The 16,148-nt window shown below is 48.6% G+C and overlaps 1 protein-coding gene across 5 annotated transcripts in view; it reads left to right on the top strand.

The window, feature by feature from the left end:
• The window catches only part of Arhgef7 (Rho guanine nucleotide exchange factor 7), a 113,075-nt gene that overhangs the window by 57,000 nt on the left and 39,927 nt on the right, over window positions 1-16,148 (top strand). For 4 of the 5 annotated variants that reach the window (XM_090341872.1, XM_090341871.1, XM_090341870.1 and 1 more), the window contains exons 5-6: window positions 3,636-3,837; window positions 15,781-15,869. In XM_090341872.1, the coding sequence (XP_090197998.1) occupies window positions 3,636-3,837; window positions 15,781-15,869 (291 nt within the window). Of the gene's footprint in view, window positions 1-3,635; window positions 3,838-4,710; window positions 4,819-15,780; window positions 15,870-16,148 lie in introns of those variants that run through there. The other variant, XM_090341873.1, reaches the window with a different exon arrangement.

The following is a 16,148-nucleotide window of genomic DNA, read 5'->3' as shown; positions in this document are numbered from 1 at the left end:
CCTCAAGAGGGACTGGGGGTGAAGGACCCCGACATATTGGCGCCCAACGTGGGGCACGAAAGAGGCATGAAATGGGGCATGAAAGGGGCACGACTGTGAGTTGAGCCAAGTGAGAGATACATGGAGGAAAGACTGAAAAACCAGAGAAAACCTGAAAGGCACAAAAAGACTGAACAACCAGGGAAACCCGAAGGGAAAATTCAGGCTGAAGTCGCTCACAGGGAAAAAGAAAAAGACAGGAAGACAAGGAGAAAGAGAGGAACAAAGAGAAAGAGAAAGAAAAAGAAAAAAGGTGGTAAACAGAAAGGGAAGCAACTACCTGCAAAACCAGAGAAACCTGAAAGGAAAAAGGGACCGAAAGGCCAGGGAAACATGAAGGGAAAACGCAGGCTGAAATTGCTCACAAGGAAAGAGAAAAAGACAGGGAGGAAGACAAAGACATAGGGAGAAACACAAAGACAAAACTCAAAGACTGAAAAAATAGCGAATGTGTGTAAACCAGAGAATGTGCGTGTGAAAGATTTTAATCATTCCCAGATCACCTCCGAAGTGCAGGTCACTATGGGCATGGTAGGGAGGAACCTCGTGAGAGTCTCTGGCCAGAGCAGTATAAAGGCGAGGATATTTTAGAATAGAACTGAGATGGGCTCAAACCGGAACGATCGCGAATGTGCGTGAAAGGGAATGAATGTGTATGAAAGATAGAATAGAACCGAATGGGTTCAGACTGGAACGACCGTAAATGTGTGTGTGAAAGGTAAATCCAAGTCTATACGGGAGTAAACAGTAAGAATAAGTGAAAAGCGCAGACTTAAGAGAATTAAGTGGTAGTGATCTAGAAAGCCTGTGCTCGGGTTCAGAATAGTTGAAAACAGGCTAAAGCTTTTTAAAAGTCCCTGACAAAATATAGAGACGACGCCCCTGAGTCAGCTTGAAGTTACAGAAAATGGATCTTCGCCCATAACCCCCTTAAAATGAAGGGACCAGAGTCATTTTTGGACAGTAGTTTAAAACAAAAAGGGGGGGACTGGAAGACTCCTCTAATTCTTCCATTGCCCTGCTATTCCCTATGGCTTGTGTGATAGTCTTTGTTTCCATAATGTTTTCTTAATGTTGGGATGTTTCCCTGTTTTCTCTGGCTATTGTAGTCAGAGCCCCTCAGTATATACTAGTGCCTGTACAGAAGGAAGAGAATGCTTTCCCGCTCATCAGTAAAAGAGACTTTGGTATTTTACTGCTGTTATTCCTGCAAGTATTGTCCTTGCCACTGAGGTTCCTGCAGGGAATACTTTGAATAACCCATTAATCAGCATGTGAGGAATATTCTAACTTTGGGTGATTGGTTAAGAGTATTTTGGGACTTGATCAAAAATGGGCAGGATTGATCGGTTTGGATTTATTTTTATGGGCTATATTGCTTGCCTACAAAGTCAACACAGACAGATCTGATTTGCTTAAATGGACGGCTGGTAGTCAAAGACGGGCAAGTCCCAGCTGTTAGCCTATCAACCTAAGACAGGAGCCAAGTAAAAAGGACTTGGTGATTCCATGACGGGTAAGAAGACAAGCGAGCTTGGAGACACCTAAGGCAGGCACAGCCGATCTGATATGGTGGTAGCCCCACATACCCTAAGTTTTGTCTTTTTTAAGATAAAAACGGGGGAGATGTTGGGGGCCGAGTAATGCCATTCTAATAACTTTCTGCTGAGACCTGTAGTAGAGGTAAACAAGTGGACCTCTTTATCCTGCCCACCTGTTGTGCTGATAGGCTCCCGCACCCAATATAAGGAGGGGAGTTTTAGAGAGAGATTCCTGCCTTGAGGAAGCTGCGTGGCATTTCTGTTCGTGCTCCGGAGAAGCAAGGCTGAGTGCGGGAGGATAGTGGGCCCTCTCCTCTCGCGGCTTGGACTGGTTGGGGTGTTTTTCCCATCCCTCCTCAAGAGGGACTGGGGATGAAGGACCCCGACAATTACAGGGGTGTGAGCCACCAGCTCCTGGCTTAGCGTGATCTCCTATGGTATTTGTGAACCACAGCTCGTTTATTTTCCACAGCACTCATCTGGCCCAGAACCTGGGGCTCCCCTTGGTCTAGCTCCCCTGTTGCTGTCTGATAGCCTTGCTTTGGTTATTATTAGTGTGTGCTCTCAGACTCATAGGAAATTACACTAGCCTCCATTACTCACCTTTGCTTTAGTCTTCTCAACTTGGAGTGCGGTGTGCAAGGACAGTATTGAGCCTCATACTGCTTCAACCATTTGAGTACATCTGAGACTGGCCTGTCTCCCTCTGTGTCTGCTTCCCTTGGTCTTGGAATTGCACTTCCTTCCGTGGTTGGTTGTCCTTTCTTGTGCAGGTTGTGGGTGTATTGTTTGTCACGATGGGTATCCTGTGTACAGGAAATGTTCTCCCTGAACCCTGGATGCCTTGGAGAGGGTGTCAGTGCTATTGGTTCCTATTTGGAGTTTTCTGTCCCCATGGCTGGTGGGAGGGCCAGGGCCCAGTTAGGCCCTGGGAGGAGGGGGATCGGTTGGTGGGGGGACTGCTCGCTGCTTTCTGGTTTGGTGGAGGCTGGTTCTCTTGTCTGCCTGGTCTTTGCGGATGTCTCTGGTGAGAGCTGAGGGTTTCTGTTCTGTGGCTGCAGAACAATATCCTGTCCAGTCCTCTACTCGGGGTGGGCTGAGTGCACACCCCACAGTGGGAAGGCACAGAGAAGAGACTGTGGTCTTTACAGGTGCCGAGGTGGCTGGGGTAGGTACAGGGCCTGGGCATGGCTATCCTGGGATTCTCTGGCTGTCCCGGCCCGACTCCTGGAACAGTGTGTAGAGGCTTGGCTGGGAATTTTACATGTGCATTTGCCATTTTGGTGGATTCTCATCGCTGGCCTCTCCAGAGCCAGGTCCAGGCTAGATGGAGACCTGAAACTATGCAAACGCGCCCCCCCCCCCAGTATCATCGCATATGTGACATATTGTTTTTCTTGTCACTCTGGCAAAGATGCATATGCTTAGCACTCTCTGGGGCAAAGAAAGAATTCTTAGATATTGCTGGTCGGATTGTTTCTGGACTTGTTGCTCAGTGTTCACTTTGAAGAACATGGTGGAGGGCTGTGGAGGAATATGCTAATACTTAGACAGTTTAGAAATACACATAAACTTTAAAAAGTGTCATTCTTGTGCTCCAAACAGAATATAGTAGATAGGCTTCTTTATAGGTGCCTTCAAAGATGGATGTATTTCTTTCTTACTGTAGCAGTGTTTTGGGAGATAAGAAAAATACTGTATTTCTATATTTGAAAAGTGCTAGAATAACCTAAAATTCATAATGGAGGCCTAGTTAAAGAATGGTGTAATTGCACTGTGTGGTATGTGGCTAATCAGTTAATCAGCTGGCTGGAAAATGAGTGCCGCATGCAGCCTTCTACCAGAGTGAGAGAGGTGTGCAGACTGAGGTGTGTATGTGTCTGCACGCGTGCAGCGCTGGCAGAACAAGGCCTTTCAGGTGTGGAAAGGGTTGCTCTTGTTGGTGACTAAGGGGCCCTTCCTGCTGTTTGAATGCTCTATAATGGTAGTATGAGCTAATTTTTTAAAATGATGAAATAGACGTGCTTCTCCTAACTTTGCCCACTTGTCTTCTAGGACATGACTGATCATAGCAGCAATCAGCTGGTAGTACGCGCCAAGTTTAACTTCCAGCAGACCAATGAGGATGAGCTGTCCTTCGCCAAGGGCGATGTCATCCACGTCACGCGGGTGGAGGAAGGAGGCTGGTGGGAGGGCACGCACAACGGCAGGACCGGCTGGTTTCCCAGCAACTACGTGCGTGAGATCAAGCCCAGCGGTAAGAGACTGCTCTCCCCATCTTCTCAAGGGCTGGGAGGCCATGAGGGCCTTAGCTTCTCAGAGTGAGCCTAGGTAGCCTCGCGCTGGGGAACTGTTGGTGCTTCTCCCCTTCCCTCTTCCTAGGATGCTGGGTAGAGGGCTCTGCAAGGTGTGCGAGCTCTGTGTCTGTTCCATCGTGACATTCCAGAGAGGAAGAGAAGCGTCTCTACCTGTAGTGCTGCTTTTGTTGGTTAGTTTGAGATGAGGACTCCGGGCTAAGTGATCCTCCGGCCCCAACCTTCTAAATCTCTAAGACCGAGGTGCCTCTCTGCCTGGCTGCCAGGTTGGATGGCTGCAGTTGTGCTTCTGTTGATCCCTTTACCCTTTCAGGACCTAGATGTGTGAGGTGCAGGTTGTATTTACTTTTCATCATGATAGGGACTTTGGCCTGTCAGATACAATGAGTAGATAGATAATGCAGTTTCTACTGTTTTCCCGCCTCCCTTTCTTTGTGTTTTCTGTGACTGAGATTGTTTTACTGACTGTTCAAGACTTATCAGTCAGGCTGGTGTTGGTGTTGCTGGAAAAGGAACAACAGTCTTGGCACATTTTCATTTCCGCTGAGCTGGAGTCACAAGATGTGTCTGTTGAAGTCCTGTAGGCCAGTGACTAGAGGCTGGGTGCCTAGCCAGTGTGCTCTATGTTCACCAGAACTCAGTGCCATCCTTGTTCCAGAAAGTGGTCTTGCTGTACCGTGAGTAACCATGGGTCAGCCTTAACAACCTCCGAATCTTACTCAGGCAGCCTTGCTTGGCTGTCGGTGCTCTTGTGAGCAGTGTGAGGTCAGGTGATGTCAGGGACAGAGTCATAAAGGGGAGGAGTGGGCTGGGAGCACAAGAGCTGTGTCTTCTGATTAGCTATGCCTGTTGCTCCTGAAGAATGGCAGTGAGGCACCACTGCTCCGATTCTGCCCTGGGAGAACTGATTCAGGAGCAAATCGGTCAGTGGAATGCAGGAAGGGTGGGGTGGAGGCTGAGCGCTGTGTGGGGCAGGGCGCGCAGGCTGGCGCTGCGGGGTGGGCAAGCGTGTGGCTCCTGACTGGGGATTGTGACTCTGCCACTTTAAAAACAGCGCAATCTTATCAAAGGGTTACCATTTGCTTTTTGGACAGCATCATCTCTTGGTCGTTGCCCATAGGTGACACAGTTCCTTTCCCACGTAGTGTGTACTGAATATTTCAGTTGCATTTGTTCACGTCTTCTCCCTTGTTCTGTACCTCCATCTATAAAGAAAAAACAAAAAGACCAAAGCAAAACAAGCACCAGCACTACTACCACTGCCACCAAACACGCATTTCCTGGCGTTCATTTTGGCGCATGGTATTTTAAATACTCACAGGAGGTCCACTTTGGCTCCTCCTCTAAGGGTATCCTCCTTCAGTCGGACTGCTTGTGTGAAGGTGCCTAGAGTCCTGTATGTTAGCACCAGCTTCCGCAGATGAGAGAAAACAGGCATCATTGGTCTCTCTGAGCTTTGCTTACCTTACTTAGTTCATCCATTTCCCTGAGTGTAGCAAGATAAATGTTTAAAAAATGTTTCTTAGAAAACAAATTTTAGAGAGCTTCATAAACACACACACACACACGCACACATTTTTGTACTAATACTGATGCCTAAACTCAGGACTTCAAGTTCTCATGTAGCTTTCGCTGGTGCTCTACCAGTTAAAACCACACTTCCACTTTGTTTTTTGCTGGTTAATTGCAGTTAGGAGTGTCTTGAATTTGACTGTCACAGCTGGCTTCAAACTATTGTCCTGAAGAGCTAGGATTATAGGTGTGAGCCACTGGTGCTTGGCCGGCTTGTAATATTTTAGTAAGGAGTGAGCCATCCCTGAATTGGAGGTGCTCTGGTGTTTGAGCGTGGGAAACAATACACCCATTTGTTTAGAATTTTAGTTTGTATCCAACATGTATCTCACCATTTCAGCCACTCTTAAGAGTATGGTTCTGGAAGCTGAAATCTGAGGATCGCAGTTTAAAGTTAGCAAGTGTAAGATTTGCCAGAAGGAAACTCCATGCAGTTCAAGAGGCGAGGGTTTATTGACAGAGGGAAAGAGAGAGCGAGAGAGAGAGAAAACAGATCTCCAGCCGCACAAGATGGAGTCAGGCGGAAGAAGAAGGACTTAGGGCCAGAAGTGAGAGATTATATAAGGGCAGGGGTGTGGCCACTGGAAGTGACCTCAGAGGATGAAGAAATGCTTCAGACTGGGGGACCTCCCACTGCCTCCAGACATGCCAGTTGCCAAGGTTACATCTAGGTGAGGATTTCCAGGGTGCACAGGAGAGCGCCAAGGGAAGGAATCATTTCTCCCAGGCAGACCTAATAGCACGGGCACTGAAGAACGTAAGACTCTTGTCTCTAGTTAACCATTAGAAACCTGGAAATGGGGCTATGACTCCAGGGGTAGGGCCGTAGCCTTGAGCTGAAAAGCTCAAGGACAGTGCCCAGGCCCAGAGTACAAGCCCCTCCAAAAAATATATATGGTTCTGGAGTGCTGAGCGCATCCATGCGATTGTGTAACGATTGCAGGACTTTGTTGTCTCCCCAGCAACACTGGATTCCCGTTCCCTCCCATCCTGGTACTGTTACTCTATTTCCCAAGTCCATGAATCCAGCTGTTGATTCAGAGAGATGCTGTTTTTTTATCTTTGTGACAGACTTAGTTTGCTTAATACAATGTGAATGTTGTAGTGTATGTCATAACTTATGTTTTTGTGGAGGGGTTGGGGCTGGCACCTCACTGTTTGAGCCACGCCTTCACTTTTTATTTGCTGGTTGATTGGAGGTAAGACTCTCCCATGCTTTTTCTGCCTGGGCTGTTTTGAACTGAAGTCCTCAGATCTCATCTTTTGGAATGGCTAGGATTACAGGCACGAGCTCAGCACACTTCACCTTTTAAAAGGCTCAGTAATATTCCTTGCTAGTATTCTGTATTTTCAGATCTGTTCAGTGTAGATATTCCTTAATTTAGCATTGGCTTATGTTTGCATAACGGATGATAAGTTGTGGTATTGCAAATTTGTTTTATTTTTTGCCAGTCCTGGGGCTTGAACTCAGGGCCTGGGCACTTTTTGCTCAAGGCTAGTGCTCTGCCACTCGAGCCATAGTACCATTTCTTGCCTTTTCTGTGTATGTGGTGCCGAGGAATTGAACCCAGGGCTTCATGCATGCTAGGTGAGCGAGCACTTTGCCACTAGGCTACTCTCCTGGCCCTTGCAAGTTTCTTAACAGCACTGGGTTGGTAAAGACCATTGCTTAGCCTAAATGCACCTTAAGACACTTAAACGACACTTAAACAACCCTGCAAGTGGGTGGTGAATGAGGGAGGGAGAGGAAGAAGAGGATGGGGAAGGGAGGGGAGAGGACAGCACCAGGTCTGGGAAAACTTCAAATTCTCCCAAGACAGTTTCTACTGAGTGTGTATTGTTTCCACCATTGTAACGGTAAGAGAACTGTAAGCCAAGTTTGTATAAGGTAGGTGCCACCTGCCTGTGTCAGAAATGGGGACTCTGCAGAGGACAGCCATGCTGCCCCAGTGCCACCCCGTTTGATCTAGTGGATGTGAGGTAGTAGCTCGCTGTTGATATTTTTTGCAGTTATTAATGATGATAATTTTTTTAAAAAAGGAATTTTGGGCTGGGAGTTTGGCCTAGGGGTAGAGTGCTTGCCTAGCATGCACGAAGCCTTGGGTTTGATTCCTTGGTACCACATACATAGAAAAAGCTGGAAGTGGTGCGATGGCTCAGGTGGTAGAGCTCTAGCCTTGAGAGAGTCCAAGGACAGCGCTCAGGTCCTGAGCTCAAGTCCAGGACTGGGAAAAAAAAAGCGCATTTTTTTTCTTTTATCCTAAAATGAATTTAGCCAAGATGTTTTGGTCGTTTTGCTCTGAGGCCATGTAGTATTTGTTAACCTGCAACCTCAGGTGGCAAATGGCACTGTGCTATAAGATGTCATTCAGTGATGAGCTTTAGAAAAATCTGTGCGCACGTAGAAGCAGTCAGGAGGTGGTGTTGTACCTGGAAGGACCCCTTCCTGGCCTGCTGTGTCCGGGAGGGTGTGGGCAGCTAGAGCGAGGCTGGACCACCATGCTGGCTGGGGCAAGGTGGCAGCTGGCAGGCGGTGTGCGGCTGGAAGGGTCGGAGGCAGCTCCCTGGCAGGAGGCAGTGGTCCAGTGAGCTCCATCCATGTCGTGTGGCTTGCTTCTGTGTGTTTAAATGCAGCGTCCAATTTGAATTGCCACAGTGGGTGTGAACATACAGGGGTGATTACTTGCCTAGTGTGTGTTTGTGTGAATCAAGTGTAAGAGCTGACAAGTGAAGGGAGAGGGGCCTGGGTCCTTCCCTGGTGCCTCCCAGGTTCTGTTTCACAGCGTGCCATGTAGGTGCCCTGTATGTGTCAAACCCCTGTGTGGCATGGAGCGTGGGAAGAATCAGAGTTGTGTGTAAAGTGTTCTCTGTCAGGACAGGGGTTGTCCCCCTGATACATTGGTTTTGGCGAGTTATGGAGCTGGAGTGTGTTCTTTGGTAAGAGCCCTTCTGTACTTTATGTGGGACTGAGGGTTTGCTTCCCACCATTGGAAAAATAATTGCAGAAAGCTACATTAAATTCATACTGAATTCAGAATTTTCTGTCAAACTGAGACCTAAATTTGGATTTTCTTGTTTTTATTGGTCGTGGGGCTTGAACTCGGGGGCCTAGGCTCTGTCCCTGAGCTCTTCAGCTCAAGGCTAGCACTCTACCACTTGAGCCACAACACCACTTCGGGTTTTCTGGTGGTTAATTGGAGATAAGAGTCTCATGGACTTTTGTGGTTGGCTTTTTGAACCAAGATCCTCAGATCTTAGCCTCCCGAGTAGCTAGGTTACAGGTGTGAGCCCCCACGCCCAGCTGAAAAATTGTTACAAAACTATTTCTTCATTTACTCCTTTGTGCCACTTAGCTGCATATTCTTTGATGCTGAATGAAGGGAGGAACCTCCAGAATGACTTTGTTTCCTCAGCTCTCCCGGAAATATTATAAGAAAAGGTGAGCAAGTATGATTTTCAGTGTTGGCAGTTGAAGCAAAGTGTGAAACCTGGTTTGTCTTGCTACTTCTGTGGCTGTTAAAATTGTAGATACATTTTAATATTGTGCTTTCTCAGTAGTTTATGAAGTTTTCTGATTTTGGAACAGGCTTTCTTAATTAAGACTTAATTGTCTTAGAACAAAACTGGGTCAGCTTTGCATCAGACTGGAAACCTGTAAGAATCACGTTATTCAGACCTCATCCCCCAGTGGGGGTTATGTGCTGCATTTCAATTTGATTTACAAATTACTTACGTGCAAGTAAAACCAAGGCCAACTTTGAAGAGATATTTTTAGGCAGCTTTTCTGCAGATGAAATGCTTTTTATTGTCTCAGTCTTCTCATCTGCTTCTCTGGGAAGCTGCCCTCTTGTGGCTGAACTTAGAATTGTTCTCATTAGTTTCATTATTGTCTTTCTGCTTTTGACTTGAGTATGGTTTGTTTTACTTAATCTCTCTTTGGAGACAAATGTCTTCCATGGTTCTGTATAAAAATCTTTAGCTGGCCAGGTGTTGTGTCACATGTCTACATGGCTAGCAGCTAGGAGGCCAAAGCAGAAGGATAGCAAGTTCAAGGCCAGCCTAAGCTACACAAGATCCTGTCTTGTACAAACCAGTCGCCCTTCATGTGTGTGCAGGCACTGGGGCTTGAATCCCTGCTAGGCCTCGTACTCCTCACCCAGCTGCTTTGCTCATGGTTGCACTCTACCCTGGCCTTTTCTGGTTAATTGGAGATGTATGTCTCAGATTGGTGGTCTTAGAAGGCAAGCTTTGAACTGTGATCCTCAGAGTACAGCCCAAGTTATAGGATTGACCACCACTTCCACGCTCCAGAGATCTAAATTGATACCTTACATGTTTCTTTTTTTAAAAAATACATTACTCTTTAAAAAATTTCTTTTTTTGCCAGTCCTGGGGCTTGATCTCAGGGACTGGACATGGACCTTGAGCTTTTTTTTACTCAAGGCTAGTTAGAGCTCCACCAATTAAGCCACAACACTACTTCTGCCTTTTTCTGTGTATGTGGCACCAAAGAATGAAATCTAGGGCTTGATGAATGGTAGGCAAGCACTGTACCACTAGAACACACTCCTGGCTCGGACATCATACTGAATTACTGTTACTTAGTGTTTATTTCATGTGTAAAACTATAAAGGTTTCCAGTGTGTTTTGCATATGCAGGTAGTACAGCTATGTTTAAACATTGCGAAGCACATACTAGAAACTCTGCTCGGGCAAGAAGAGAGAAACAGCAGGCCCTACGGCTAAATTGAGGTGGAGGCCAGGATAGAGTGTGGTCAATGGAACAAAGTCCTGGTGGTTAAAGGTACACACCGTAGGGCAGACAGTAGCCGTTGTTTTAAATGATTTTCTCTTTGATCCTCAAGTCTGGGACTGCTCATCTTTGGTTGTACAAGACATTAATTTCAGAGCTGGCTACCTTGAGCCTAGGACTCATACTTGTACTGAGCAGAGCCTGTACAGACCAGAGGACTTTCATTCAGGATCCCCAACCACAGAGAACATCCACTGTGTAGAGCAGAGGACTGTCACTCATGGACCCTCACACCACAGAGATCATCCACTGTGTAGACCAGAGGACTGTCACTCATGGACCCTCACACCACAGTGATGATCCACTGTGTAGACCAGAGGACTGTCACTCATGGACCCTCACACCACAGAGATCATCCACTGTGTAGACCAGAGGACTGTCACTCGTGGACCCTCACACCACAGAGATCATCCACTGTGTAGACCAGAGGACTGTCACTCGTGGACCCTCACACCACAGAGATCATCCACTGTGTAGACCAGAGGACTGTCACTCGTGGACCCTCACACCACAGAGATCATCCACTGTGTAGACCAGAGGACTGTCACTCGTGGATCCTCACACCACAGAGATCATCCACTGTGTAGACCAGAGGACTGTCACTCGTGGACCCTCACACCACAGAGATCATCCACTGTGTAGACCAGAGGACTGTCACTCGTGGACCCTCACACCACAGAGATCATCCACTGTGTAGACCAGAGGACTGTCACTCGTGGACCCTCACACCACAGAGATCATCTACTGTGTAGACCAGAAGACTGTCACTCGTGGACCCTCACACCACAGAGATCATCCACTGTGTAGACCGGATGACTGTCACTCGTGGACCCTCACACCACAGAGATCATCCACTGTGTAGACCAGAGGACTGTCACTCGTGGACCCTCACACCACAGAGATCATCCACTGTGTAGACCGGAGGACTGTCACTCGTGGACCCTCACACCACAGAGATCATCAACTGTGTAGACCAGAGGACTGTCACTCGTGGACCCTCACACCACAGAGATCATCCACTGTGTAGACCGGAGGACTGTCACTCAGGACCCTCACACCACAGAGATCATCCACTGTGTAGACCAGAGGACTGTCACTCATGGACCCTCACACCACAGAGATCATCCACTGTGTAGACCGGAGGACTGTCACTCATGGACCCTCACACCACAGAGATCATCCACTCTGTAGACCAGAGGACTGTCATTCATGGACCCTCACACCACAGAGATCATCCACTGTGTAGACCAGAGGACTGTCACTCATGGACCCTCACACCACAGAGATCATCCACTGTGTAGACCAGAGGACTGTCATTCATGGACCCTCACACCACAGAGATCATCCACTGTGTAGACCAGATGACTGTCATTCATGGACCCTCACATTACAGAGATCATCCACTGTGTAGACCAAAGGACTGTCACTCATGGACCCTCACACCACAGAGATCATCCCTCACTCATGGACCCTCACACCACAGAGATCATCCACTGTGTAGACCAGATGACTGTCACTCGTGGACCCTCACACCACAGAGATCATCCACTGTGTAGACCAGAGGACTGTCACTCGTGGACCCTCACACCACAGAGATCATCCACTGTGTAGACCGGAGGACTGTCACTCAGGACCTTCACACCACAGAGATCATCCACTGTGTAGACCAGAGGACTGTCACTCGTGGACCCTCACACCACAGAGATCATCCACTGTGTAGACCAGAGGACTGTCACTCGTGGACCCTCACACCACAGAGATCATCCACAGTGTAGACCAGAGGACTGTCATTCATGGACCCTCACACCACAGAGATCATCCACTGTGTAGACCAGATGACTGTCATTCATGGACCCTCACATTATAGAGATCATCCACTGTGTAGACCAAAGGACTGTCACTCATGGACCCTCACACCACAGAGATCATCCCTCACTCATGGACCCTCACACCACAGAGATCATCCACTGTGTAGACCAGATGACTGTCACTCGTGGACCCTCACACCACAGAGATCATCAACTGTGTAGACCAGAGGACTGTCACTCGTGGACCCTCACACCACAGAGATCATCCACTGTGTAGACCAGAGGACTGTCACTCGTGGACCCTCACACCACAGAGATCATCCACTGTGTAGAGCAGAGGACTGTCACTCGTGGACCCTCACACCACAGAGATCATCCACTGTGTAGACCAGAGGACTGTCACTCGTGGACCCTCACACCACAGAGATCATCCACTGTGTAGACCAGAGGACTGTCACGCGTGGACCCTCACACCACAGAGATCATCCACTGTGTAGACCCGAGGACTGTCACTCGTGGACCCTCACACCACAGAGATCATCCACTGTGTAGACCAGAGGACTGTCACTCGTGGACCCTCACACCACAGAGATCATCCACTGTGTAGACCAGAGGACTGTCACTCGTGGACCCTCACACCACAGAGATCACCCACTGTATAGACCAGAGGACTGTCACTCGTGGACCCTCACACCACAGAGATCACCCACTGTGTAGAGCAGAGGACTGTCACTCGTGGACCCTCACACCACAGAGATCACCCACTGTGTAGACCAGAGGACTGTCACTCATGGACCGTCACACCACAGACATCATCCACTGTGTAGACCAGAGGACTTTCACTCATGGACCCTCACACCACAGAGATCATCCACTGTGTAGAGCAGAGGACTGTCACTCGTGGACCCTCACACCACAGAGATCATCCACTGTGTAGACCGGAGGACTGTCACTCGTGGACCCTCACACCACAGTGATGATCCACTGTGTAGACCGGAGGACTGTCACTCGTGGACCCTCACACCACAGAGATCATCCACTGTGTAGACCGGAGGACTGTCACTCGTGGACCCTCACACCACAGAGATCATCAACTGTGTAGACCGGAGGACTGTCACTCGTGGACCCTCACACCACAGAGATCATCCACTGTGTAGACCGGAGGACTGTCACTCGTGGACCCTCACACCACAGAGATCATCCACTGTGTAGAGCAGAGGACTGTCACTCGTGGACCCTCACACCACAGAGATCATCCACTGTGTAGAGCAGAGGACTGTCACTCGTGGACCCTCACACCACAGAGATCATCCACTGTGTAGACCAGAGGACTGTCACTCGTGGACCGTCACACCACAGAGATCATCCACTGTGTAGAGCAGAGGACTGTCATTCGTGGACCCTCACACCACAGAGATCATCCACTGTGTAGACCAGAGGACTGTCACTCGTGGACCTTCACACCACAGAGATCATCCACTGTGTAGAGCAGAGGACTGTCACTCGTGGACCCTCACACCACAGAGATCATCCACTGTGTAGACCAGAGGACTGTCACTCGTGGACCCTCACACCACAGAGATCATCCACTGTGTAGACCAGAGGACTGTCACTCGTGGACCCTCACACCACAGAGATCATCCACTGTGTAGACCAGAGGACTGTCACTCGTGGACCCTCACACCACAGAGATCATCCACTGTGTAGACCAGAGGACTGTCACTCGTGGACCCTCACACCACAGAGATCATCCACTGTGTAGACCAGAGGACTGTCACTCGTGGACCCTCACACCACAGAGATCATCCACTGTGTAGACCAGAGGACTGTCACTCGTGGACCCTCACACCACAGAGATCATCCACTGTGTAGACCAGAGGACTGTCACTCGTGGACCCTCACACCACAGAGATCATCCACTGTGTAGACCAGAGGACTGTCACTCGTGGACCCTCACACCACAGAGATCATCCACTGTGTAGACCAGAGGACTGTCACTCGTGGACCCTCACACCACAGAGATCATCCACTGTGTAGACCAGAGGACTGTCACTCGTGGACCCTCACACCACAGAGATCATCCACTGTGTAGACCAGAAGACTGTCACTCATGGACCGTGACACTACAGAGAACCCTTGTCTTCTCTGCCACTTCACTTTCCCTTTTTTTGTCTGCTGTTTTTCACAACAGTGACTTGAAGAACTGAGGTAGATGTGGTATCTTTGACAGGGAAGGGACTGAAGTTACTCAGAGCCTTGCTTGCTCTGTGTGACTGGCAAGTGCCTATTTGTTATGGTGTTTCTCCTTCTGGTGAATCTTCCTTGGTAGTACCAGTAATATGGTTCAGTCTTAGTTCATATTGCATCAGCAGGTGGCTTGCATGCGTTTTTTGATGCCCTCATTTTGTGACATGAGGCCTGGCTTTGGTCCTTCCTGTCTGCTCGCCCTAGCTCTGCTGGTCTGCTGGAATGTGTGGATGCTGTGTTTTCACAGTTATTACAGTTCCATCTGGTTTGCAAATGACAGCAGCCTTTACGTGGCAGATACTTGAGCCCCTGTTGGGGGGAATGGGAGATGCTGCTGTGGCAAGACAAGAGGATTCCTACACATGAGTCAGGAAGCTCAGCTGAGGAGCCATCGTGTCTTGTTCCCTCTGTGGGCACTTTAACCCAGTGAGAGAGCCTTTGCTCAGTGGGTTGTTCATTTTTAAAGAAAGCCATTGTGATGTGGAAGGAGAGTTGGCTACAGTATGGACGTAATTACTGTCCTTGTTGGATGTCGTCATGACTTGTTAGGGTGTCCCCCTGGGAGGAAGACCCCTGCAGGAGTGATGGGAGATGATGTTGCTCCTGGGGTCTAGAACAAGAGCACGTAAGACGCTAGTGACTGCTGGAGTCAGGTGGCAGCGAAGGGGGAAAGGACAGTGATGGTCGAAGACTGCTGTAATATTTCCAGACAGAGATGAGGAGCTGTGAGGCGCGTGCACATAGAGGGGCTTGTGCTGAGCAGCCACTTCCTCAGTTGGGTTTGTGGAGTAGAGCCACGTTAGGCCATGTGACCCGTACCTCCCTGTCATCTTGCTGTAGGTGTTGGGCCAGGGTGGGAGGCCCATTTTCTCAGTGTTTGTCCCCTTTCCTCCTGTCTCTTATGCATAATGGTTATCTCAAGCCTTAAGGCATGTCCTACTTCAGCTTTTTTTTTTTTTTAACTATTTGCAAGTAGTTGCACAGAGGAGTTGCCATTTAACAAAGAAGCTTATAAATGAAGCTTATAAATGCCATTAGTTGTGATCAGTGGCACCCCTTTCCTTCTTCAGCTTGTTTAGAGAGCCTTTGTATGAAGCACTAAGAATCATTGTAGTCCAGAAGAGTGGACGTCAGCGTTTCAGTATTACCACGCCAGCCTTGTCTCCAGGTTTGTTTGATAGTGTTGTGTATGATGACAGTATGGAGCTAGATGTGGCTAAATGGCTACCTTCATGAGCTGACTGAGTTCAGGAGCACAGGTAGACCTGGGGAATGCAGAAGCTGAGGCTGGTCCCTGGACTCAGCCAGACCCTGAGGCAGGTCCTTTCCTCCCTCCTCAGGCTGCTGGTTTTGACTGAGGCTGCAGGTGAGTGGCCGGAGTGCCAGGAGATCGTGCATTTTGTCATTTCTGGCGTTCATCAGTAAAACTTGTGTTTTTCTTCCAGAAAAGCCCGTGTCCCCCAAATCTGGAACACTGAAGAGCCCTCCCAAAGGGTTTGATACAACTGCCATCAACAAGAGCTATTACAATGTGGTGAGTAGCTGTGGGGTTTCCTCAACTGCAGCCACGTGGAGGTGAGGAGGGTCTTCCATGCTGGCCTGATGGAGGCCATGACAGACCTCGTGGAATCGGTGGGATCCGTGCGCTGCGGCATCTCTGTCCAATCTTGGTGAACGGGAACCAGATTTTCTTGTAACTTAGTGTTCGAAAGTCTACCCTGCTATTGTATTAGCATCTACAGTGGATTCTAAGTACTTTAGATCAGTAGTCTTTGTTTATCTTACTGCAGTTTTTCTTAAGGCTATAGCGTGT

This window comes from Megascapheus bottae, chromosome 11, assembly GCF_031878675.1.
Source record: "Megascapheus bottae isolate mThoBot1 chromosome 11, mThoBot2.hap1, whole genome shotgun sequence".
NCBI lineage: Eukaryota > Metazoa > Chordata > Mammalia > Rodentia > Geomyidae > Megascapheus > Megascapheus bottae.
The sequence above is the reverse complement of the archived record's forward strand: the minus strand, read 5'-3'. Positions and strand labels throughout refer to the sequence as shown.